This window comes from Caretta caretta, chromosome 16 (genome assembly GCF_965140235.1).
Source record: "Caretta caretta isolate rCarCar2 chromosome 16, rCarCar1.hap1, whole genome shotgun sequence".
Classification (NCBI taxonomy): Eukaryota; Metazoa; Chordata; order Testudines; family Cheloniidae; genus Caretta; species Caretta caretta.
The window spans coordinates 24,409,227-24,436,979 of record NC_134221.1 but is presented as its reverse complement, the minus strand read 5'-3'; the positions used below and the strand labels follow the sequence as shown (position 1 = coordinate 24,436,979).

At 40.5% G+C, this 27,753-nt stretch overlaps 1 protein-coding gene across 3 annotated transcripts in view; it reads left to right on the top strand.

The window, feature by feature from the left end:
* The window catches only part of MAPKAP1 (MAPK associated protein 1), a 156,720-nt gene that overhangs the window by 107,456 nt on the left and 21,511 nt on the right, over positions 1-27,753 (top strand). Inside the window, exons 8-10 of one of the 3 annotated variants that reach the window (XR_007353025.2) lie at positions 10,132-10,285; positions 16,039-16,146; positions 26,073-26,209. Coding sequence is in view for 1 of the 3 variants with exons in the window: in XM_048822976.2 (XP_048678933.1) it covers positions 16,039-16,146; positions 26,073-26,213 (249 nt within the window). In the remaining 2 variants the exon portion in view is untranslated. Of the gene's footprint in view, positions 1-10,131; positions 10,286-16,038; positions 16,147-26,072; positions 26,214-27,753 lie in introns of those variants that run through there. The other 2 variants (XR_007353026.2, XM_048822976.2) reach the window with 2 other exon arrangements.

Genomic DNA, 27,753 nt, shown 5'->3' with positions numbered 1-27,753 from the left:
AGCCGCTCCCTGTCTCCATGTGTCTCTGTGCCCCCACTCAGTCACCCTCTCTCCCTATGTAGCTCTGCACTCCTTCCCCCATCACCATGTGGCATGTACCTCCCTCCCCCTGTGGCCCTGCGCCTCCATTCCCATTCAGTCCCTGAAGTGAAGAGGGCAGGCTCTTTCTCTTCCCTAGCTGGCTGTGCGTGGCTGCTGTGTTCTAGGATGTTCACAGCATGCTCCGGTGGGCAAAAGGCAGAACTGCAGCAACATACCAGCAGAAGCTTTTTTTTTTTTTTCCGCACAAAAAAATAAACATATCCATGGCTCATTAATTATGAATGTGCAGTGGTGCAAAATTCCCCCAGGAGTCTCAAAGGGACTGAAGCCACAGTTGGTGGCCGTTTTGAAAGGGTATAGAATCATAGAATATCCAGGTTGGAAGGGACCTCAGGAGGTCATCTAGTCCAACCCCCTGCTCAAAGCAGGGCCAATCCCCAATTTTTGCCCCAGATCCCTAAATGGCCCCCTCAAGGATTGAACTCACAACCCTGGGTTTAGCAGGCCAATGCTCAAACCACTGAGCTATCTCTCACACTGGGACAGTATCTCCATCTGCTTACTGATTTGGGGGGATCACTATCTCCCCTGAGGGTAGCTGTGACTTCAGTCCTATTAAGACCAATGGGAAGTGGTGGACATTTTGACTGAGGGCAATTCTTTATGGCAAGATAAACTTTCAGTTATGAAAAATTATGACCAAAAATTACCATTAGTCCTAAATATCTTTTCCAAAGCTACCCATTGCATCAGATGTACTCAGCGGGTAGGCCTGGAGAGGGAGGGGCAAACTAGGGTGTTCACATGCAGGGGAACATAGAGGGGTTGCAGGAAAGGGGGGAACTTCATAGATTTTAAGGCCAGAAGGAACCATGAGATTTAGTCTGACTTCCTGTATATCACAGGCCATTAAATTACGCCCAGTTATCTTTGTATTGAGCCAAATAACATGTATGACTAAAGCATAAAGCCTTCTAGAAAGGCACCCATTCTGGATGTGAAGTCATCAAGAGACGGAGACTCCACCACTTCCCTTGGTACTTTGTTTTAATAGTTAATCACCATCACCACTAAACACTTGTGCCTTATTTGAATTTGGCTTCAGCTTCCAGCTGATGGTTCTTGTTATGCCTATAGCACATAACCCGTGTATGCATGTGCGCACATGGGGTAACACAGGAAGGTGAAGAGGCGGTGGGATTACGGGGTGGTGGTGCAGGAGAATGCTGGGAAGTACAAGAAGAAGGGAGAATTTGGAGGACAGGAGAGATCACACAATTATGATTAAGGCATTTTAGTGCTAGTAGACCTGGATTAGATTAAACTGAGTTTTAAAGATGTATTAGATTTTTTTCGTATTTTCCCCTTATTGTGACACTAAAGGACAGAGTCAAGGTTTCTGCTGAAGAAGAAACATTCAGTCATGAAGAATAACGGGGAAAATGGCCATTAAACTTAAAAAAATTTTAAAAAAATAAACTGTACAAGATTTCAGTGAGTTGTAACTACATGGAAACTCTGTACAGTCTATGACAGGGAAGTATAAGAACATAAGAATGGCCATACCGGGTCAGACCAAAGGTCCATCCAGCCCAGTATTCTGTCTACCAACAGTGGCCAATGCCAGGTGCCCCAGAGGGAGAGAACCTAACAGGCAATGATCAAGTGATCTCTCTCCATCTTCACCCTCTGACAAACAGAGGCTAGGGACACCATTCCTTACCCATCCCAGCTAATAGGATTAATGGACTTAACCTCCATGAATTTATCTAGTTCTCTTTTAAACCCTGTTATAGTCCTAGCCTTCACAACCTCCTCAGGCAAGGAGTTCCACAGGTTGACTGTGCTGAGTGAAGAAGAACTTCCTTTTATTTGTTTTAAACCTGCTGCCAATTAATTTCATTTTGTGGCCCCGAGTTCTTAAATTATGGGAACAAGGAAATAACTTTTCCTTATTCACTTTTCCACACCACTCATGATTTTATATACCTCTATCATATCCCCCCTTAGTCTCCTCTTTTCCAAACTGAAAAGTCCTAGCCTCTTTAATCTCTCCTCATATGGGACCTGTTCCAAACCCCCAATCATTTTAGTTGCCCTTTTCTGAACCTTTTCTAATGCCAGTATCTCTTTTTTGAGATGAGGGGACCACATCTGTACGCCGTATTCAAGATGTAGGTGTACCATGGATTTATATAAGGGCAATAAGATATTCTCTGTCTTATTCTCTATCCAGTTTTTAATGACTCCTAACATCCCATTTGCTTTTTGACTGCCGCTGCACACTGCGTGAACGTCTTCAGAGAACTATCCACGATGACTCCGAGATCTTTTTCCTGATTATTTGTAGCTAAATTAGCCCCCATCATATTTATGTATAATTGGGGTTATTTTTTCCAAAGTGTATTATTTTACATTTATCCACATTAAATTTCATTTGCCATTTTGTTGCCCAATGACTTAGTTTTGTGAGATCTTTTTGAAGTTCTTCACAGTCTGCTTTGGTCTTAACTATCTTGAGCAGTTTAGTATCATCTTCAAATTTTGCCACCTCACTGTTTACCCCTTTCTCCAGATCATTTATAATAAGTTGAATAGGATTGGTCCTAGGAGTAACCCTTGGGGAACACCACTAGTTACCCCTCTCCATTCTGAAAATTTACCATTTATTCCTACCCTTTGTTCCCTGTCTTTTAACCAGTTCTCAATCCATGAAAGGATCTTCCCTCTTATCCCAAGACAACTTAATTTATGTAAGAGCCTTTGGTGAGGGACCTTGTCAAAGGCTTTCTGGAAATCTAAGTACACTATGTCCACTGGATCCCCCTTGTCCATGTGTTTGTTGACCCTTTCAAAGAACTCTAATCGATTAGTAAGACATGATTTCCCTTTACAGAAACCATGTTGACTTTTGCCCAACAATTTATGTTCTTCTATGTGTCTAACAATTTTATTCTTTACCATTGTTTCAACTAATTTGCCCAGTACTGACGTTAGACTTACCGGTCTGTAATTGCCGGGATCACCTCTAGAGCCCTTTTTAAATATTGGCGTTACATTAGCTATCTTCCAGTCATTGGGTACAGAAGCTGATTTAAAGGACAGGTTACAAACCATAGTTAATAGTTCTGCAATTTCACATTTGAGTTCTTTCAGAACTCTTTTGAGTGAATGCCATCTGGTCCCGGTGACTTGTTACTGTTAAGTTTCTCAATTAATTCCAAAACCTCCTCTAATGACGCTTCAGTCTGTGACAATGCTTCAGATTTGTGATCTACAAAAGACGGCTCAGGTTTGGGAATCTCCCTAACATCCTCAGCTGTGAAGACTGAAGCAAAGAATTCATTTAGTTTCTCTGCAGTGACTTTATCATCTTTAAGTGCTCCTTTTGTATCTCGATCGTCCAGGGGCCCCACTGGTTGCGTAGTAGGCTTCCTGCTTCTGATGTACTTAAAAAAACATTTTATTACCTTTTGAGTTTTTGGCTAGCTGTTCTTCAAACTCCTTTTTGCCTTTTCTTACTACATTTTTACATTTAATTTGGCAGTTTTTTATGCTCCTTTCTATTTACCTCACTAAGATTTGACTTTCACTTTTTAAAGGATGCCTTTTTATCTCTCACTGCTCCTTTTACATGGTTGTTAAGCCATGTTGGCTCTTCTTTAGTTTTTACTGTGTTTTTTTAGTTTGGAGTATACATTTAAGTACATATAAAGGTGGTTTGAGTGCCCTAATTCTGTATTTCTGTGTCTTTACATATTTGGACTTTTGTTAAGGTTAGCCTTAACTGTAAATATCTTGGGTTCATATTGCTTTTGTTTTCGATGATTACAACATCCCTGTAAGGTATTTTACCCTAAATTACTGGTATGTACTCTCCATTTTAGAATAGTTTTTGTCTGGGAATACTGGACTTCAGTAATTCTCTTATTAGTTTTTGTTTGTCTAAAGGGGTGTTCACACTAGAGCAGACATGATTAAAAGAACATTAATAGGCATAGTTCTCTTGGTCAGTTGTTTTTCTGTATACCTCTGGCCACTCCTCCACTGAGGAGGTGTAGCACAGAAGTTGCAGGGAAGAGAGGGACAAAAAGGTGGTTTTCTGCCTCCCAGGGCAACTGAGCAGCCTAGAATCCCCAGGAACAATCAGAACTACTCTGCCCTCTGTCTTGGTCTCTCCCTTTCCCACAAACCCCTGATGCAGGGAGCTGTTTGTCAGTCCTGCGCATCTCCCACGTGGGGGATTTCTCCCCTGGCTATATGTGGCTGTTTTATAGCTCCCTTGTGCTGCAAGAGCCCCCGTTCACACATGTTCCTAGCTCTCCAAAAGTCACCTTTGGTCCCTGCCAGAAGGTGCCTTTTTAAGATTAGCAAAATCCCTTCAGCCATTTTGGTGTTCTGAGAGTGTAAATATATCTTTAATTGCTGGAGACAGAACCATAGTGGCAAGCTCTTCCAAGTAATTCCCTCTGTCTACCTGCATCATCTCTGTTTTGCTAGGGTTGTAACTTCAGCCAGCTCTTCCTCACCTGATCTCAGCCAGACACTGGGATGGCTAGGTGATGTTGCCGTGTGTTGTGAACAGCTAACAGTGAATAAAGATTTTGGGACAATTTGCTAGTAGAAAAGCAGATTTTATTAGCCCAGTACGTTGAATTTGGTGGGATTTTGTACACTAACCAGTTTTGCTGATCAGATTATCTGGGCTCATCTCTGAGATGAACATGAAACAGACACTATGAAATCTCCCATTTTCTGATTTTTCCATAGTGGTAGAAAAACTGTAATTGATATGGCATGTTCTAAATTCCGCTCTCAGCATTTGGATGGGGAGTTGTATTTACTGTACTGAACGAAGGTCCTCTCAGTGTACCTGAGGCCTTTGAATGGAACAACCTGCTTGGTGTATATTCCTCATATAGCCTGAATAACTATTTATGTGGCTAGATTAGCCTGTATTGCAATCCTGTTACATTTCCTTGTCTGTAATCAGGAGAAGAATACCTTTCTTGTTTTGTTTTTTTTATAATTCAGGTCAACAATCTGAAGATCTTTTGCTGATGTACCAAGATCACAACTAACCCCACAGTCTGAATTATGGGATACAAAGTGCCTAGATGAGAGCTACCCATTAGATGGGAAGAGTATGGGGTGGGTTTAGCATATGCTGGCTGAGGTGTTTACTCCCCTCCCAGTGGCAGTTAAAGAGGATTATCTTGACAATTTTTAAAATTTCATTACAATATAATGTTCTTACCATGAGCTCGTTATATTCGGGATGAAAGCATCATGAGTTTGTACGTTTCCCAGTTATATTTGACGCATACTGTTTACGTACGAAGAATTAAAGCCTGTAACAATACACAAGGACTTGCTGTCTGCTGCAGCAGCATTGCCGCATGCTTTATACCCCCCAGAAGAACAGCTCAGAGATGAACCATCTTTATTTATTTTAAGGGGCTTTTGACTAAATTCTTAATTTCACTGGCTGTCAAGGTAGTGTTAAGTAAAATGGGTTTGAACTGCTGTAGTTTTTGTGTACTGGACTAGATGTCAGAAACCTTTGCCATCACTGGAAATTCTGTCACTCTGGATTTACTGTCTGTTTCCCACAGCTGAATTCTTAAGCAGTGTGATTTAACACCTTGGCTCTCCATCAACCAGTTCTGGCATTTATTTGAATGCATTACACCACTGGTTTCCATAAACTATTTTACAATTGTTTCAAATAAATGACTGTTTATTTCCACAAAAGCCATCTGTATTTCTGTGGAGAGCGACAGATAACTATATGTAAAATTTGGTAATGTCACAGCAGTGCAAGTTAAGAAAAACAGATTGGCTTGAAAAATCTGATGTAAGTGCATAATATTAAAGGTTTGTTTTCATCCTTTAAATGTCTTTATTTAACAAATGATATCTGAATCTGCAACTATCAAAATCTTTATTCCGCTTAGGACGTGTTGAGGGGCTTTGTTTGAGATTTTTAACAAATAAACAGAGTTTAAGATGTTCTCATAGCAGCAGGATTTGGAATTGTATATAAACATTCTTCCTTTTAACCTATTTCCTCTCAAATTGTTTACATATTTTTCTTTTGTCCTGTTGCTGTTGCCAAGCACATTGTGAAATACTCACTCTTCTCTAATGTTCCAAGAAGTCTTCCCCAGTAGGCCTGCAATCTCTTATCTAGTCTTAAAGCCTAGGCTTTTCACACTGTATTATTGCCTCTGCCCGTTCACTTTTCTTTTCTTTACATTCTGGGTTCAATACTCAAGCTGGTATGCTGCAGTCACGTTCTTCACTTTAGTGGCCAAACCAAACGCTCACCTATATTTCTAGGGAGCCACACTTTAATGTAGACTCTCCAGAAGATGAAGTAATGCCTTAGTTTGCATAGCTGCCTATCAGTATTGAATGAGTATCCAGACTAAGGCCAGTTCCATGCTACAACGTTCTGTCGACATAACTGTATCTGTCTGGGACCTGAAAAGACCCACCTCAGCTGACACAGCTATGCCGGCAGAACCAGAGTAGACATTGCTGTGCTGTCAGAAAAATGCCACTGTTGTTTGAGGAGGCGGCGTTACTGTAACCTCAGGAAAAACTCCTTCTGTCCGCATACGCTGCGTCCACACTAGGGGGATCTGCTGGCAAAGCCGGACTGGTGCTGCTGGATCAGCGGAGCCTGGGTAGTGTGGACTAGCCCTAAACTACTTCAGTTCTTCCACATGCTGTACACGTGCCAGCAGAGCGAAGGCTAGAATCCAGTGGCCTTCTACTTAGTGCAATTGATACATTTTGACAGATTATTTGAAAAGAGAGAAATACATAAACTCTCTCCTTTTTTATGACCTTGTAATAGCTATCACATATTTCCAGCAAATGTTTTCTATAGCAATAATAAAAAAAAGTGGTAACAAGAATAATAAATATAGATGCAGTTTAAACTCAAAAGAAATCACACTTTCAAAACCTAGGGTTGGAGCAATAAAGTTATAAATCATCTTTACTTGGAAAAGGAGAAAATTAAAATGCGGAAATACCTCCGACATCGACACTGAATGTTTATCAACTGGTTTTCTGTGAAGGCTCTGCTCCACTGCACCGCCTGCTCCACACAGATCCATCCCTTGTCTCTTCCACAAAGCTAGAGCAGAGCTGTGATGTGGAGGAAAATGCCTCTTGTTCGCAACTGACCATCCACTGTCTGTCATGCATCCGTTGCTTTGGCCAGCAGGAGATGACTGCAAACTTTAAATTTCTCGTTGTTTTCATGAGTACTTGTAGCAGCACAAATACATACAGTACTTTAAAGAACACTGGAAATAATCCTCCTGCCTCAGGCACACTCTGTCTCCCTGGGGCAGTTATGACATGGATGCTAGGTGTGGAAAGGTTTGAGGGGGTTGCAGGGAAAGGCTTTGCAAAAGGAGGGGAAATGACTCACTCCGTGCAGAGCAGGTGGCTGATCTAAGTGTGGATGGCGACCATGAATGAAGGTGAAAAGCCTTGGGAATGGTGATGCTCTTACAAAGAGGTCCCTTACAGAAAAGTGGGGTTTTGCCCCACCAACAAAATACCCCACACTTCTACTTGGGTTTTCACTGTAATCAGAGAGGATGTATTGGCCAAAACCCTCTTCTCTTTATCTCATCACTCCTGCTGTCGCAGAGCTCATGGGATGCTGTCGGGAACCATGTCTTCACCTCGCAGGAGAGTTATTGCAGCAAGACAAGCAGCCAGCCATTCAGCTTTACTCTTTCCCCTACAGGATGGTGGGGTTCTTCCTTTTTCATTCCTATTTCCTACTGAGCTACAGTAGAGGATGAGTGGAGAGAGTGTGTTTCCCCTTGGAATGCAGAATTTAACACTTGCCTGGGGTACTATGCTGCAGTCCAAGGGGATTAGCACAGAAGAACTGGTTTATAGTTAGTATGTGTGGTCCACTGGCTCAGATACAGGACTAGGAATCAGGAGTCTTGGGGTTCTAGACCCAGTTGCCACTGACCTCAGCAGGCTTAATAAACACAATGGTAAAAACACAAAGTACTGTAGCATTGTCAACACTAAAGCTCCCACTAAGCTGAATTGGGAATATTTTTGTAGAATTCCCTAGTGGAGACAGCATTATAGGGGGCACTACGAGAAAGGGAAGCAGTTGTGTGTGGAAGCAGAGAGGGAAGCACACAGGGTGAGCTAGGGCTTGTATAGGGAGGTAGGGGGCAAGTCAAGGTATGCAAAGCCTTGGAAATAAGGATGAGGGCTTTGGGATGTCACAGGGATCACAAGGCACTGCGGGACCTTGAAGAAACATGGTTCCAGTACCGGGTGAGGAGAATGATTGTAGCTGAAGCAAGCTGGCTAACCTGGGGCTGCAGGGTGCATATGGGGAAGATCAGGGACAAGGGGGTTGCATTAGTCAAGGCAAGAACTGACAGGGACATAGACCAGGGGTGGGCAAACTGGCTCGTGAGCCACATGTGGCTCTTTTACTGTTAAAGTGCAACTCACAGAGCCCCCCATGCCCATTCTCCACCTACCAGACTGGGGGTGAGGTAGGGACCTCTGCCTTGCAGCGGGGTGGTGGGATCGAGGCTTCCGCCCAGTGGGGAGGAGGTTCTCAGGGCTTCAGCAGGAGTGGGACTGAAGCCCCAAACCCCAGCAGGCACCTACTGAGGGCTGAAGCCCTGAGCGCTGGCTCTCGAACTTCTGAAGATTGTTGTATAGGGCTCGGAGGTCAGTAAGTTTGGCCACCCCTGGCATAGACCAAGGCTTTGGTGATGGGAATAAATAAGGGGAATGTTGTAGAGAGAGAAGTTCATTTAGTTCTTCAGTGACATTTTAAGCTAGTCTGACTCTTTATTTCTACCTGTCTTTAAATAGTTGAATTGCTATTTGGCAGCAGAATTGCAGCTCTCAGCATTCCATACAGATTGAAACACTGAGCTAAGTCTTCCCACAAGCTCCATTTTTATCCTTATTGTAACATTTATTTGTTTGCACACAGAGCTGGGGTTGGTTTGGTTTTTGTTTAAACACTTTAAAAAAATAAATGTTTGAGTTTGTTTATTGTGCACATTCAACCCCTGACCAGTGTATTTTTCATTGCTGTTGAAAGTTAATGGGGGCAAAATTGCATTCCAAAACATTTGAACCTGAAGTAGCCATGGCTGAACTTAGTTGATCTCTGGTGATCGGTTCAATTTAGTTACGATTTTTAGCCATTAGGCTGGGCCTGAATGATGGTGATTTGGTTGAGGCCAAATGTCTGCAGAAAATTGGCTCTTTGATAAGAGCCCTGTTATCAGAGGGGGATACTTTCTCATTTACATTTAGATGAGTATTGATTATTTATTTACTCAGAGAAGTGAGATTCGTTCCCAATCTTATCTCTCTCGTCTCTGCTTGTCAGCAGAAAGAGAGATAAAGCTCCTGACATCAGACCAAGATAACGGTACTTTGTAGGAAAGATAAAAGTTGGAATGGGCCTTTTTCTAGTCTTGACTGAAAGGATAAGTTTTAAAAATTAGAACTGATGGGTCAGGCTTTCGAAACCCTTTCTGAAGGCTTTGCAGTTTCACTAGGCAGCAGGCATGGTTTGTTGTAATAGGCATCGCCTTTCTCCTTTTGTGAGGGAATTGTTTAATTCGATTTTACTCTGCGGTTCTCATCACCATGGGTAAATTTTATATTGTGCCATAGGAAGCTAAAGAGTGACTTTGTTATATGTAATTTTTTTTAAAATTCCTAATGATCCTCCTGCTATTTGAAGAGGCAGCTGCCTCAATGTTTAACACAATAACATAGTACAGTACAAATCTTTCTAGCAGCCACACCGAGGGGCAAATAAGCATTTTAACTGGTGGGATTGTACATTATATAATTATATACATTTAAATGTTGCATGCAAGTTTGATGTCTGCAGTCAAGATGTTTAGAGTATTGTTTTGTAAATAAATAGTTCTGCCTTTGTGATGAAGTTAGTACAGTTGTTTGACAGTAATTGATCAGTGCGTGTGTTAAAATCATTGCTAAAAGTGAAGAGTTGCTCTGTCTGTGCTAGCTTTTGCAATTCTTTGTGTTTAGGCACTTGCTCATATTTGCAGGATATTTTGCCCAGCAGTGTGGTCCAAAAATTAAGAAGATCAGTGTGCCCAAGGCAACTTGTCTGCAATGTCTGCTGGAATAGGGGTTCAACCTTAGCACCTCCTCCAAGAGCTAAAGAGAGCTTAGCCTATGGGTATGTATTGTACCCTTGAATTAATCTCTTCTAGTCTTTGAATGAAAAATTATTTGCTTTCAGGTACAACTGCTTCATCTTTTCCCATTTTGGCTTAGTTCAGATCACACTCCTGGTTCATACCCACCTCACTCCTTTTTCATTGGATGTATTAGTATGCCAGGTTTGGTTGCTCCACAGCCGCCCTGCTTGCCCTTTTTCTGTGTAATTCCCTTGGGGTATTTTGGTGAAATAACTGAACAGGGATGGGGCTTGGAGGGGCTCAGAGTTGTCTTCTGCCCACAGCAGTTTTTCTCCTAGCACCTGAACTCCTAGTTTGATGGTGGGATGTCACGGAAATGACCGGCTCTCCATCTTTGCCCATGTTAATGGTAGTGTGAGAAAATATACTGAACCACTGTATCAACCAGCTGCAGTTAAACCTGAGCTGTATGCTAAAGCAATAGTCCTTGTAGTTAAAGGTAAGAGTTAAATAGTTAAATGGAGGTACAATGCCACTTACCTTTCATATGCCATGTTCTGAAGGTTTTCTTTTAAACTTGTGTGGAAATGTTTGCCTCAGAATTACAAAAATCTATAAAAATCCAACTTTGGTATTATAACTTGGAAATTCTCTTGAAATGCCCAGAGCAATATTTTGTTATTAGACCATTAAGTTACATGATATTTCCACTATAAATTCATCTTTTGAACATCTGAAATGAGGTTTCTATTTACTCAATACAATCGCTCCATAGACTCACCCTTACGTTTTTTGTTGTTGTTGTAACGTAGAGGTCATGTAGCTTTCTACAGATTTTTGACATTTTAAACCTATTTCTAAAGGGTATGTACTGCCTAAAGACCCATTTACACTCTGAATTATATAATATTCACTTCTCTGAAGAATCTGTTCCAATAGAAATTGCCTCAGCAGCAATCCTGTAGTATTGCGGTTTTTCATTTGCTTAATCTTAAATTTAGTATCTCGTTTATAGTCAGACGGTATATTTATTAAGAATATTTTGGTATTTTACAGAATTGCAAAAATTCACAATTTGCTCCAAAATTGCCTCGCTACTGGCAAGATTACACCAAACGGTCTCCAGCTGCAATCGCTGGCAGCCTTCTGCTCCGTGCAGCTTGGCAGAGAGTGTGTAGAGCCTAGGGAAGACGACTTCGTCAGCCTGGATCCAGAGCCTGGGGAATCTGTGATCCATAGGGAGAGGATAAGCTGCTATCGAGCACATGATTTTTAATTCTCTCCCTGCATGATTCTTTATATCTGGTTCAGCAATAATTCTAAGGGGATGGAGTCAACTTAGAAATCATACTGTGTCTGCTTTTACCTGCTGTTGTCACTAGTCACACCTAAAATGGCAGTAACTGAGATGAAGAAAAAATACATTCTTGTCTGTAGTCTACACGCCACATCTAGACAATGTCACTGGGTCCCCCTGTTCTTTGTGTGCATCTTTCACACAGCCTCAGGCATAAGAAAGGTCCTCTAAGGAATTACCAAGTGATAGTGAAACCACAGCTTTGGGTAGGGGATGGGTGGGAGTGCGGTGTGTAAAACTACATTTAACCTATTTCTCAAAATTAACTTTTATTATTACTAACGTATCAGTGTGCCGGGCACCTCACCAGCAAACAAGAGCTTCTAATCTTAAACAGAAGGCAAGGGGTGTGAAGTGAGGTGTATACTGGTGTGGATCGCTCTGGGGGTAGATGAATTCAGTGTCTGAGGGCACCCTGGAGCTGTGCCCATGGAAAGCTCTGTGGTGGTGGGTGGGGGGCCCGGGTGGGACCCAGTGGAGGTGGAAAAAAAGGGAGAATGAGACTCAACTCTCCTCTCTGCCCTCTGCATCTGCTGGAAATCAAATAAACAAAGTCCCGTTAGCACGCATGTAGCTTCAATTTAAAATTAAAATTAGGCCTTTGCCTATTTAGTAGCTGTTTGAGATCTTATTTAAAAAGGATCACTGATACTGAGAGTTGAGGAATGCATTCCTTTTCCCAAAACATTTCCATTTGTGCATGGCCCTTGTACTAGTTTGCAGCACATGGGAAAACTTAGTAAACCATACCAGGTTTGAAGTACTCATGGATCTGGGATTCATGTGATACTCTTTCAGTTCTCATTGTACAGATTATGGTCTGTTAAGAAAATTACAATAACCTTAATGCTGGTCTGATCTCTGCAGCACAGATCTCTCATGTTGTTTGCAAATAGAGAAGGATTTGAAAAATACATATCTCTTATGCTGCAAGATTTTCTGTTTTGGAATCAGACAGTTGACATTAAGAACTAAGATTTGGATTTAAGCAGCCAGTTCATGGAAATTCAAATCAGAGGCTACAAATCTCTCTGCCCACTTTGTTCATTCTGTGTGTACTGCAGCAGCCAAATGTTGTTTGGGGACCATTGGAGATTATTGTCTACTGTCCCCTTACAGCAAGATGGACTAAGCAGGCAGTTTTTGCCCTCTGTCTGAATCTGCTTTACCTTGTCAGTTTAAACACCTACAACAACATTTAAATCCAGATCGATTGATTGATTTGATTTTGGTATTTATTTGAAGTTTATCCTCGGTAAGTTCCGCTTGTCCTTCTGTCTGACAAACCAGGCCTTATTTTTTTTCAGTTTTTGAGACAGATTTGCAATGATTCAAGTCTTGTAGAAGAAGGAAGATGGGTGCCATACATACTTTGCTCCTTTTCCTATTTGTGCTTAGATAAAATATCTCTGCTTTTTCTTGGAGTGCAGTTTGTTTTATAAATGCTTGGAACCAGCTACATGTGCAATTGCTAATTGTGCTGCGCACAGAGGGAATAGTTGTGCTTTCCTCTTGTGGCCTGCAAATAGCCTGGCCCTGCATCTGTTCTGAAAGTCACCAGGAATAAGGAGACTCCATTTTACAGAAAAATAATGCACTGTTTCAAGAGCAAAATACACTCAGAACATGCGGTGTGCTCTTCACATGGCTTCTGGGGAAACAAAATGAGGAGCCATAATTGAAACTATGCTGTAGTAAATTTAAATGAATTGGCTAACAAATTCCTTCTCTGAGGCATGCCATCTGAGGCTAAAAGACTTGATTTTTTTATGTTTTAAATATTTCTGAATGCTTTACTGACTTTGAATTATGATAGTATATGATGAATATATTTCATGATTTCAGTGTTAATAGTTTTGCTTTGTTAAGATCCTGTTTAGAGACCCTTCATATCACTAAAAAGACATAGTTGCATAATCAGCCTGGTAGACCAGCTGCTATTTTTAGTGACTTGAGAAAACAATTTTTTATTGTGGACACTTGTGCCTTGATGGGACGTGTGCGTTGAGGGATATTGTGCTGTAAGGGTATTTCTATACTGCAGTTAGACACTCAGACTTGCAGGGCATGGGCTAAAGGGCTGTTTAATTGCAGTGTAGATGTCCAGGTTCATTCTGGAGCCTGGGCTCTAGGATCCTGCGAGGTAGGAGGATCCCAGAGCTTAAGCTATAGCCCAAGCCACAATTAAACAGCCGCTTAGCCAGAACCCTGTGAGCCTGAATCAGCTGGCATGGGCCAGTATATAGACCCTAAGTGCCTCAGGTATAGAGGCAGCTTTTCCTTGTTTAGATAGCTTTGGAGTATAAAAGCAGCTACTTTGAAATTTTTGCATGATCAAAGAGAGTTAATGAAAATAATGATTTAAACTATCATTTAAATGATAGTTACTGTTTGCCTTAGAAATTAAAGATGTTCTTTAAGTTATCAATGGCATTTTTGGCCAGATTTTGAGGGCCAGAAGGAAGGACTTTAACAATAAGCACAAATGGGCTAATTAGCTTTTTAAAATACCAAAAGTCGTCTTAACATGTTTTTTTTCAGTGGAATCGTTTGAGAGATTTTTCCACTGGACTTTCACTACTCAGCTTTGTTACACAGCTGTAACGCTAACCTAAAGTACTAGTGTTGTAGCAGTCATTTGTATTGTAGTGACCTGATATCTGTCAAGGGGGACTCAACCACTGTGGCTGGTGCTATTCTTCATGTCGTGTGTTAAGGGAATCAGGGTTTGAGTACATTCCTTATTAATTGAAAGGGTTTCTTGGATAAAATTATTTTCCTTGACCCACAGCAACTGTGCACCACACTATGTAATTATTGGCTCATCTTTTGAGAGAGAAAACAGAGGTCCTAGCCCAGTAGGACAGTCAATGTAAACAAACTGTCTCGTAGCCCACCAGCGGATTACCCTGATGGGCCACAGGTTGCCCACCACTGTCCTAGCCATTAGTGTTCATTAACACCCCAATGGTACTTTTTGCAAGAGTTAGGGGTATTAGCTGTGATGATTCAATCAATCTACTTAGGAAGAGACATTCTGCTGCTTACATTTCCTCTGCAGTTTCATTTACAGAAGTTACGTGTCTCATACTCTCCTAATTCGCTGCCTAGTGTTTCTGTGCACTGTTCAAACAGCCCCCCGTAACACCCCAGAAATGGCTTCATTTCACTAATGGGAGAAGTGTTCCCTGTATGTAGTTTTATTTCAGTGTAAGGTGTACAATAGTGAAAAGTATTCAGATCTCTGGTAGGACAATGGATTCGTATATATCCTGGTGACCCTTGCTGCTTCTTACAGCCATTGAGGTATTAACTGATATCAGACTCCATCAAGCATTGGGACCTGTTACCTGAAACTGTAGAAACAGTGATAACTGGAAAGGCTCATTCCTGTGTACAAAGTCTGTCATGTTATCTTGAGATAATGTGGAAAATAGCACTGGTCACCACCGCTAATGTCTAAAATGGCAGTGCCAGTCCTGTGAGCATTAGAAGTCTAGGCTGTCACAAGACCCAAATGAGTAGGAAAAAGAAATACCCCAGCATTTTAGAGCTGAGTTTCACAATGAAATGAAATCCATAATATAAATTCTCTTGCAAACCGACCCCCACCCTTGCCTGCTTCCCAACTGTCTCAAAGTACAGCATACACTCTGAGTGCCTCTATTGTCCTGGTTGTGGTCGCCTTTGCTTTAATGGCTCATCAATACAATCACAACCTTTCCTGCCATTTTAAATCCACTTGTGTGTGTGTGCGCGCGCACGCGTGACATCCATTTGAGCCTGCAATAAGGAATGCATCATTTTTTGTCCCGGGCTGGGAGTGGGAAGCACTCAGATAAGCAAAGTAACACTGTGTATCTTTAAATGGGAATTGTTTAGCTATACTGCAGTGCATCTGCCTTCTCTTCAGAATGTTCTTCAGCTTCCAGACAGCATGTGAGAATAGCTCCATTTCTGAGGCAAAGTGCAGGCCAGCTAACTTTCACAACAGGCCAGCTCCCACCAGATACAGAATGGCTGGGAATACTGAGTCAAAAAAAGCTGCATGTTACTTTTTCTAAGGACAATTTGAGGTCCAAATAAACAACTTTACTGCCAGTGAGAAAACATGGGTGGGGATACAGGCGGATACATAGAGCTAGTTGGGTGTAGGTCAGAAATGTTTGTTGATATTTTTTTGTTGTCAGTGAAGTAGGCAGGAAGTGTCAGGCTGTGGGCAGTGACTGGGACAGTCTGTGTTTCCATGCACTTTCCAAGCATACCATCCTCCACTACTTTATGACTGTTTTGTTTCCCTAGTGGACAGGTACTTCAGACATAAACAACCATTGACTTTACCTCTTGAGTTTAAGTATTGTTAACTGACTCTGATGAGCTGTCTTTTAATTAGAATCCAGAGAGTTTTACAAGGTTTTTTTTTTTATCTTTCAGGTCCTCAGTATCGTCTGGAGAAGCAGAGTGAACCCAACGTCCCAGTAGACTTAGACTGTACCTTGGAGAGCCAGAGCACTTTGGAATTCTGCCTTGTCCGAGAGAACAGTATGTTTGCCCTTTTCACTTTTGCTCTTGTAAATTGCTTACGCTCACATAAGTTATGTATTCTGGAACACAGGCTGTACCGGCTGGGCGAGTAAGTTTTGAAGAGGCTCTGTTTCCTAAGGCACTTTTCAACTGTGCCAAAAGAATAGTCCAAAGTGAAATGATTGATTTCATACCTTTTGGCAAATGGTCTGCATCCTGTTTATCACTTCTTGATTAATCTTTTTCTGTTAAAACTCTGTTCTGTAAAATTATGACCAACTGTGAAAAACACTTGAAATATAAAACTTTTTCTGTTGCAAGCACTATTCAGTGGATAAAATTATTGGTCTGTGATACGTTTTACCATGTCAATATTGCTGCCCAAGAAGCAGCAGCTTTTAAACCTCTAAAATAAATTAATCATGTAGATGTAACTACAGCAGAGGTTTAGAGGTGGTGTTTATCTAAGTGTGGGGAAAAATTATTTTCTCTCCAGATATGCAAAAACATTACTTTTTGGGTTTGTTTTTATAAGTTTCACAAAATTTGTTGGAGACAAATATAAAGTTTTCCCCCTTTTGGTTCATCCCTCTGTCTTTCCAACTTTCCCAGTGGCCAGGCTCTCCGTTTAGTTTTCTTCTCACTTCTATGCAACACTCATTTTTTTTCTTCATTAGTCAGAAAACTGGTGGCATTTATGATCACAGTTAAACTCATGCTAAGAGGTTTTTTGTTGCCAAGAGTGGCGATTGGAGCCCTTGCTGTAGAGCATGGAATTTCTGGTTTCCTTTCCTTTACAAAGACTAAATCCTTTCATTTATGCTTAAAGGCTATAGCATTTCTTCTTCTTTCATTTCTTCCTGAATTTCCCCAAGAAGGATATGACATAGAAAAGTGATGGAGCATCAGTGGGGTAACTCCTACCTCATGTGCCAGGTATGTGGTGCTGTCCCCCATTTAATGAACGGCAAAACTGAAACTTTGAGCTGAAGTGATTTGACTAAGAGCAACTCAGTGTCAGAGTTGAGATTAGACCTCATGTTCCTGGTTCCCATGTTCAGAGTGGATAGACTTCACTCCTGAGACCACCTTCATGCTTCACCTTTATTTCTGTGTCCTATTGTTCTAGGGTACTTCAGGGAGAAACCCTACAAAAGTTGGAAGAGCTTCTTTAAGGGCTTATCTTCACTACGGAGGTAAGTCGACCTAAGTTACGCTACTCCAGCTACGTGAATAACATAGCTGGAGTCGACCTAACTTAGGTCGACTTATCCCAGTGTCTTCACTGCACTGCATCGACAGGAGACGCTCTCCAGTCGACTTCCCTAACTATTCTCGGGGAGCTGGAGTACTGGAGTCAACTGGAGAGCACTCTGCCATCGATTTAGTGGGTCTTCACTAGACCCGCTAAATTGATCCCTGCTGCATCGATCGCAGCAGCATAGGTCTGCCCGTAGAGAAGACCAGCCCTGAATGTGCAAACACAATAGTTTTAATCTTGTTAAGTAAATCAGACTGTTCCATAATCCTATCCTGGGGTGTATATATATGAATTGTTTAATATTTTTTGAGTATATCTCTTAACTGTTCCTTTTGTATGAAAAGTAAATTTCATAAAGCAAACAGTGTAATATTAAATTGTTCTTACATGCACCAGTTCTCTTCCTGAACCAAAGCCAGCACTGATCATATTTTTGGCGATCTTGCCTATTTCATTTAAAATATAATCAAACTCTTGAACCTGGGCTGTCTGGTTCAAAGCTGAATACACACATTGCACTTCCAGGCCTATCTGTACAGTACCAGGCAAGGATGCATAGTATGCCCCGTAGCCATGAGAACTGTGGTGTGATCCTCTGAGTTCTCCCAAGCTAAGCAGGGTCATACCAGGTCAGTACTTGGATGGGAAGCCTCTAAGAAACATCTAGGTGTTGATGATCAGTAGGTGACCCTGTTCTTCCCTCTAGTCAGCACTGAACCAGTACCCCAGCATGGTGCAGTGGTAACTCTCCCATTAGGACAGCTGCCCCAAAGAGAAAGTAAACTCACCTGGATTCCAGTTCTCTCAGCCACTATCAGCTGTCTAGTGGAACCCTGTCGCTTTTCCCTGAAAGATTTTTGTGGGGCTGATGCTCCAGTGCACCTCCCCACACCTCAATGCCCATTCCTATAAGGAGCCCCAAGGCCACAGCGAACTTAACAGAACAACTGAGCAGCCACGCTGTCGTTAATTAATGAGCTCATGGAGCCTGCGCTGAAACCACATACGGTGCCCCACCTAGAACCACTACTTGGACGGCAGCGTTTGACCTTGGGGTGCTGCAGATGTTACCTTTTGGATGAGATGTTAAATAGAGTCTGTGATTACTTGTGGTTGTTGATTAAATTATTATTTTATTATTGGTTTTTGTTAGCTCCAACTCTGATGTGTAGGGTGTAGGTCTCGGACAATGCAAAACAGAAAGTGATAGAAAGAAAAGGAGGACTTGTGGCACCTTAGAGACTAACAAATTTATTTGAGCGTAAGCTTTCGTGAGCTACAGCTCACATCGGCTGCATCCACTGAATGCAGCCGATGAAGTGAGCTGTAACTCACGAAAGCTTAAGCTCAAATAAATTTGCTAGTCTCTAAGGTGCCACAAGTCCTCCTTTTCTTTTTGTGGATACAGACTAACACGGCTGCTACTCTGAAACCAGAAATTGATAGGTGTAAATCAAAACTTGACATCAAATAGAATTAGCCATATTGTATGTTAGGTCTTATTTAAAATTATTTCTCTTTAACTTATTTACGTATTCGGACAGAGAAGAATCTCGATTAGAAGAGCTGTTTATTAAATGTGCTCATTTATTTTTTCACATGGCGCCAAACAGATGCTAGTAAAATAGATGCCAGTTTCCTTTGGACGAATGTATACTTCATATTTCATGGGATTAAGTGGAAACAGAAAACTTTTCATTAATAGAAATACACATGCAGAAAACTACTAAACATCTAACATTTACTTGAGATGCTCAAACTAATAAACCATCTCCCAAATTTGGAACTTTTTAACTTATATTCAGATTTATACTTAAACTGAATGCCTGCATTTTGCTATGTGAAATGTTGTTATGAAAAACAGCAAACACTTCATGGTTAATTTAGTTTATTTTCTCCATCCTGCTTCTGGAAAGTTCCTCTTTCTCATTTTACCATTTGGTAGTAATTAGTATTCAAGGGAAATTGGACTTAATATATTAAAATTGGTTAAGTGCCTTTAGACCCATACCAAAGCCAATGTCTTATTGGAAAATGTAATTGGGGACTGTGTGTATGTAGTTAATTGAATTACAATTAAGAACTTTCATTAAGTAATATACTAGTACATTAAAGTAATAAGGGGACATTTTTGCAATGGAGTTCATCATGTATTTTTGTTTCATTGAGGAAATACATATTTGCTTGCTCTTGAATATGCCACATCTATTTAATATTTTAAGTAGCCGTACTACAGCTGGTACTTCTGTAGTATCTTTGAGATTAGCAGTCTGTCATTTTCACATGCCAGCTAATGCCTCGTGTTCTGAGTCAGACTCCATGCTTTGTTCCTGGAGGCCATGTAGACACATCAGTAGAAATGTCTAGACCTGTGCCTCCATTTTGATGTTTCTTTTACTGTTTGATCTTTTTCACCATTTGAAAATCAGTTCTTCTGATGATATACCTCATTCTGTTATCCATCGCCTGAACTAAGTGCAGTTATAGGGCTAGTGAGGGTGATCTTGCCAAACTAATCTCAGCTTTGCACGTGAACAAAGACCTTACTCTGGTCTGTGGTGGAGGGGTTGTCCCTGCATTCGCCCTGGTGGAGTGGCACAGCACTGAGCAGCTCTGCCTCACTTTCCCCGGTAGAGTCTTCAGCACTCTGTGGTTATGGAGGTGGCTTAGCCCTCCGGCCTAGTCTCTGAGAGAGTTCAACCCCCTGCTGGGGTGATGGAGTCCGCATGTGAACATCCAAATTGGCCGTGCTAGGCTCTGTTTTCAGTCCCTTTCCTTTCTTGTGGACCCTAGCTGCAGCAGCTTGTCTTAATGCTCACCAATGGGTTCCTGGTAATAAATCAAATAGTCTGTATCATGCCTAGTTTCCATCAAGGCATGGAGACCTCCGTCTCCAGTCAGCTTCTGGGCCCACCAGGCTTCTCTCACACCATCAGAGGTACCAGTCTGCTCGTCTTCATGGTCCTCCCAAGTTGAGCTATGCTCCCTCCTCTGCCAGGCCAGACACCTAGCACAGCTATAGCTGCGCTCCTAGGCACTAATGCTCTACACATAATGAGAAGAATTAACCCAGCTCATAAGAGATTATCTGAGGTCTGTCTCATAGACCTCATGGTTCTTTCTGAGGGAAAAGCCACCTCCAGGGCTCTCAGATACACAATCCCTAAGGGGATGGTAGAATTTTTTCTTCTCTCAGGTATATAGTTTGTGTTTTTATTGTGACATTTTGCCTGGCTCCTCAGAAGCAACAGACCCCTCTTTGTCTGGGTCATAAATAACTGTCCCCATCATGGGTGTGTCAGATCAGAATGACATGCCTCTGTCTTTCTGTCTGTCTTTCTTTCTTGCTAGAAACCATGATCAGGAGATGGGCAGCTGACCTCCCTGGAGCCCGTTTCCTCACATCTCCTGTTTTCAAGCACATAGTGAAAATATATTTGTTTTCCTTATTTCTTTTACTTCATACAGTTCTCATCTTTCTTGATGCTATGTTTCTGCAATATATGGTCTTAGCTTTTCTCACTTTTGATTTCTGTCTCTTTCGCACAGGAAATCCCTGTATCATTTGTAGGAACCTAACTTTACAGAACAACATGATGGTGCTTTGCCTCTAGTGAAATAGATAATGAAAGAGCAAAAAATGCCAAGGTAGTTGTGAACTTAACACCTTTGATCTTTAGTAGCCACTTTTTGGAATAGTATCTGTTTCCCCAGTGAGATACTTGGGCTATGTCTATACTGCACTCACTTTCTGAAGAAAAAACACCCCTGACTGACAAAAGTTTTACCAACGAAAAGCTCTAGCGTGGACAGCGTTTTTGCCAGCAGGATCTTGCCAACAAAGCTACCGCCCCAGGTTGGGGGTGGCTTTATTTTGTGACAGGAGCGCTCTCTCATGCTGACAAAGAGTGGCTATACGGCATGCCTTACAATGGCGCAGCCTTGCTACTGTAAGGTGCACAGTATAGACATACCCTTGGTCTCTGACTTCAGAGCTGCTGAACAGACTCTTGGTCTAGGCCTGGAGTGTCCACTTGAGCTGATTGCTTTGCCAAGTAGACGCTTTTACGTTCAAAAACTACATTGTGATCTCCGTTTCAAACACCTGACAGGCTGTAAATATTTGACAGATTTATTCACAGCTGCTTATGTGGGGCAAGTATCTTTTACGATGATGTCGCCAGTCAGCACTTGGAGATGATTCTTTCCTCTGTTGTTGAATTCTTTTGGTCTCCCCAACATTCTGATAAAGCTGCAGGTATAGGAGCAATATGGCAAGTTCTGCGGTCAGGATTTCATTTATCTCTGCTGTTACTGATATTACTGCTATTATCCAGTGCACCCTCAGGGGTCCTAATGTATTGCCATCTTTAGACAGATGATCTGTTCTGATGGTGGAATTCCTGGCTTCTCTCCCATGATATGCAACTAGAGAAATTCTACAAACCTCAAGCCGTCCTCTTCACATAGCCAAATAAAACAAGATTAGGAGAGGTTGTTCTGAATTAGGAGAGGATCTGAAATATTTCCAATATAGAATCCCCCAGTTTAATAATTTAAACTTTGTCCAAGTATTCAAATTTTAAATTCTAATGAAAATGTTATCTCTGAATCTGATTTTGGTGGCTACTAGTTAATCAGTCAAAGAATTAATAACACTACTAACGTGCCCTTCTATTCAGGCTTTTCATCTGAGGATCTGATATGAGTAAGTTCAGCCTCATAATACCCCTATGAGATAGACACTTATTATATCCATTTTACAAATGAGTAAACACAGATTGAGAGGCTATGACTTGTGGAAAGCCACCCATTGAAGCTGTGAACGGAAGATTAATACTCTACAAGGGTGTATTGTGAGTCTTAATTATAGAGTCATAGAAATGTCGGGCTGGAAAGGACCTTGAGAGGTCATCTAGTCCATTCCCCCGCGCTGAGCAGGACAAGTAAACCTAGACCATCCCTGACAGGGATTTGTCTAACCTGTTCTTAAAAGCCATCAGTGACAGGGATTCCACAGCCTTTCTTGGTAACCTTTCCTGTGCTTAACTATCCTTATAATTACAAAGTTTTTCTTAATATCGAATGTAACTTTTCCTTGCTGCAGATTATGCCAACTACTTCTTGTCCTACTTTCAGTGGACATAAAGAACAATTGATACAGTCTTCTTTACACCTCTTAACGTGTTCTTGAAGACTATCATCAGGTTGTCCCGTCCCCCCCCGCAGTCTTCTTAAGTCTAAACATGCCCAGTTTTTTTTAACCTTAATTAGTTAATATTTATAAAGTACGTTAAGAAACCTTTGATTAAAGACTATAGAGGAGATCAGTATTTTATTTTTGGTACTACAAAATTTCTGACTAGGTACCAGATTGGATTGGCTATTAGTCCACACATTTCCTCTTTAGTGTAATATCATCCTCATGAACCAATTATTTCAAGTATTAAACTTAGGGGGACATAGAACTGTCTTCACCCACCACCAAAATGCAGCCACCTCTTGGGTAGAACATAACAAATAGCTAACTGTGAATTGTAAAATTACCCAATATCTTAGGTTAGGTAGTGCAATCCTTTGAGGTAATGCTGTACCTATCTGAAAACTGCAGTAGGCAAAATGTTAGTTACCTCCCCAGGTGCAATTCAGACCAAACATGGAATAGGACAGGACACTGGGTTAACACCTCCGCACCTTCCAGGAAGAACCGCAGGTGGTCAGGATCTGTGCTTTATTCATTCCGAATGAAGAGTGCCAGTGTTGAATCCCCAGCATAATTTCCTGTGCCCTCTAAGTATTCCTTGGAGAGTTCTTATTCCAGTACTCACCCAGGCAGGTCGTGCTTAGCTAGAAATCTGATGCAAGGTGATATGACTGCAGGCTATATTATATATGACCACAGAATATTGCTATTGTATCATAACACTACACACAGTTTTATGGTTGAAACAGTGCAGTGTTAAAGCACAGTTGGGTAATTGAAGGAATGCATGACAGCCCTACATTGGCATTTCAGTAGTTTTATCTGTTGAACTCAGTCCTTTAACTTATATTCCTAGTCAGTTTTCTTTTGATCCTAAGGCAACCCATTCCATTATAGTCCTTGCTTTCCTTCCAGGCACCTCTATGCCATAGTGTTTCAAAATGCTTTTAAGTGCACCAAAAGTTTGACGTATCTCAGTGTATCTTTGAAATACTGCAGCATGGGTGTTTGACATGATACATTATGATAATCCATAGAATAGAGACATTAACACAGGGTCTTTGACAAAATACATTGTAATGTCTCTGAAGGAGCCGTTACAATTTATCTCCTCATTCTGTAGTGTGGAGTGGTTACACTGTTCAGATGGGTATGCACAAATTCACATGCTCATATACACTAGTTTACTGGAGTTAAAAAAAAAAATTCAAATGGTACGGTCCAGTTTGCAGATTTAAAAAATACCTTTAGATTGTAATGCCAGGTAGCTGTTTTCTGTGTTGCCGAGGCGCACACAAGTCTAATCCTTTCTCTCATGGGGCAGATAGTTGGAAAGGTTCTTGTTAGGCTGATATCTTTGGAACATGTTTTTTCCACTGTATACTTTTAAGCATTTAGCTGTAGGCACTTAAGTTCTCTCAACACAGAGATGAGCATATGTACTGTAGACAAGAAAATCTGGGTGTGGATTTATACACTGAAAGGGGAAATTTTTTGCAAGTGGGAAAAATTGAGTGTTGAGGTTTTATTGTTTCCCTCTAAGTTTACACTGCTCCTCTCCATGGCTGTGATCGCAGCACCTGCTGAGACAAATAGGATGCAGTTCTGAAACTCCAAATTATCTCTATTAAAAGGAAGCCTGCTTCTGCATCAGCAGTGTGTATTTGACTCAAGTGCCAGGGTTTTCCTCCCCCTGGTAACTGTTGTCCTTTCTAAAAAGCAAGTACTCCACTTGTTACTAGACTCCAGATATGGAAACTCTCTGTAGTTTCACTACAAGTTGAAATCCCCAAATGGGATATAAATTTACACCACCACAGTGTAGAAGGTCAATGCAGGAAGCATTAGTGTGTTGAGCAAGATCCAACCACATAAGTCTTGAACAATATTAATATATAGAAATTGACAAGCCTTTTGCTGGTTATACTATATTGTTAATACCTCTACTAAAATTCTATTGTCTCATCTGGCCATTATTAAAATTTCAGCAAAATATAAGTTTTCATTAATCTCCCACAGCAAATTTAGGACTGTGAACTGGCAGTTGTTTCAGCTTTTAGGACTACATTAGCTGGTGTATTAAACAAAATGTGTCATTCTTCAGTATCTTCTTCAAGAAGTTAAATCAATTTTCAACCATATTTATGCACCACTTTATCTAAAAGCATCTGAATTATCATTTACAGCTAAGATGAAATTACTCAGTAAAAAATTGTCACGTTATAGTAATTTTTAAATTGATATTAATCCAACATCATAAAATGTAAAAATTTTAAGGTTTTTTTTTTTTTTTTTCAGTAATTGGTATTTTGGCTTAATGAGATGTTACCTTTTCTAAAGCTAATACCTACAGTAGTAATAAGAATACTAATCAGTAGTGTATGCTTTTTATCTTAGAGCTGAGTATAAGAAACAAGATACCACTCACGTTGTTAAGAATAATAAAGTTTTAGTAGGTGAGGGGGGAAATATAAAGATGTTAATGCTACAGTTAAATCCCACTGTGGGAAAAATGTAGTAAAAAAGAGATAGTGATAGATACAGCCAAATGCTTGTTGTATCTATAAGTCACTGGTAAAGTACAATAACCGCAGACCTGGCCTGTAATTTTTCAATGAAACATATTTTTGTTGAAAAATGCTGATTTGCTTAAATCAAAAATTATTATGGGAAAGAGTCAATTTTGATAAATTCCTCAACTCTCACAAATTTGGGGGGGGGGGATAAACTTGTCAGAATGTCCCATTTTGACATTTTTGAAAGAAATTAAGTGGTCAAAATCAAAATAAAACGTTTCAAAATTATCTAAACAATACATTTTAATTGACCCAAATTGAATGTCTTTTTGAAGATTTTCAAATTATGAGCAACGTTGACATTTTGTCCCAATTCAGGAGGGGGAAACCTTTCTGAAATCTTGAATGTATTCATAGGGTGGGAAAATAGTTTCTTACCCACTTCTAGATAAGAGCTACTTCAGCCATTGCCATTTAGCAGAGCTCCTACTGGCTTAGTCATAGACACTCTCTTTTGGCAAAACTGTTCTTGGAACTGCAGCTGACTCGTGCAGTCTCTGTAGTTACTGGACACAGGGCATTCACAACATGCCTCCAACCAGTCGCTGTGGGATATCTGCGAGTTAGCAAAGTCTGTTCTAGGGCGTGGCCACATCTCTCTAGAATCCATCATCAGGATTTTCCACAGATTTTATGTGGCACCCTTATGTTTTTTTAATATCTTAAGCTTGTAGTGAATGAAGAATTTTGCTTTCGATCTGACACTAAGGATTTCCTTCTAACCTCTGATGTGTGGGCACTGATATGGTGTATTTCCTTTAAAAAAAATAAAAATAAAAAACCAGCAGGCATGACTGCCTATGACTGACCAAACAATACATTTGTAATTGCAAAAGAGACCATAATATTTGTATTCCAGTTTAATTATATGTGCCACATTTTAATCCTTTTATTTTTTTGGCAGGTTCAAGAGGAGAAGAGATCTCGGAGGAAGATCCTCATATCGATATAGCTACAGTTCAAGATATGCTTAGTAGCCACCATTACAAGTCCTTCAAAGTCAGCATGATCCATAGGCTTCGGTTCACAACTGATGTTCAGTTAGGTAAATCAGTTTATACTGTAAGGCCAAGGAAAGTAGAGCAGTTCAAAACTTCAGCCACCTGAAATAGTTATCTGCCCACACAGGTGCATTAAAAATGCCCAATCACCACATTGTCTAGTTGACCATACGATATAGTGTTTAATATTGCTACTAATTGTTTACAGTCAAAAAGATCAAGTTAACATCATAAACCCACATACACTGTGTAAAATGGAATTAAATTAAAGGGGTTTTGATTGTTCTTCCCCACTTGTCAATCTGTGCTTCAGAGAAGTACAGTAACAGGGCATCTTTTCTCTCAAAATAAATATGAACTATGTCTCGTTTCTTAGCCCATCGGTTGACACTACTTAAGTATTTGTATTACCTTCAATCAGCTAGCACAAATTCCCTGTCCAAGAAGGCCATTATTTAGCGACTCTTTTCTCTGTGCTTTCCAAAGCAAAGGTTTTTGCTGACTAAACATGCAGATTAATTTTCTTTTCTTAAAATCAGTCCATCCTAAATTAGGGAAGTTTTTTATTAAACCAGTAGATTTTAACGATGTTCGTGGAATGGTAAAGTGGAACAGAATGTAGCAAGTGTTCTGTACGGGGTTTAACATTAGCCTTTCTAGCTTTCTCAATGTTCTGCAAAACCTGAAGGCTAAAAGATGACAGGATTTTAATAAAAAAGCTATTTACTAATTTTGAACAATAATAGGGCTTTTATAGTCTCTGGTTCAAATTGTGGAAATTTGATTAATGATGCATGGATAAGTGAACTATAATACTCTTTCAAATACTTTATATTAAAAATGATTCAGTACTAAAATATTTAATGCTGAAATGCTTACAAAATATTTTCTGTATTATTTAGTAGCATAGTTATAAGTTTGAAAATTTCTCCATTATTTACTAACATTAGTCTCCTTATTACTCCAATTCTGAACACGTAAAAAAAAAAATCATATTCTCCTGCAAATATGTACATTGGATGCTTTTTCAGTTTATTTTGAACTGTCTTGTTAGGGAAGGATTTATATGCTGGTGTTGAAGTAGGACAGTGTTAGGCATGTTTTCTGCTCTTGAGCAAACTATCTGGGTGTGATAGTTTGCTTCCAGTGAAGTTTGACTCACTGTGTCTGGAAGCTGTCAGAAATGAGAGCTTGAAAAGGTCATGACAGATCACTGAAGATAAATGGTTAAGGGAGAACAGCTGTTACAGGAAACAAATGGCCAAACTTGTTTCGTAGTGAAGGGACTGACTCCATCCACCAGTGTATGGACCATAAACTTTCCTTACTCACCTTCTGTAGCACCCTGTGCATGTGTCTATTTTTGATGGCTGCACAAATTGCATTATGTTTTTATATTCTAATTACGTACAAAATAAAACAAAACAAAAACCCAGTGAGGTGTTCAAGGTATGAATAAATGGAAAATATCAAAAACTCCCAAGTAAGGTCATAAAAACTATATGTGTGTGGGATTTCTCCTACTGGAGCCTTTTCTGTTGTTCATGTATCAGTGCTTTTAAAAGTAAAGAGTAACGGTCAACG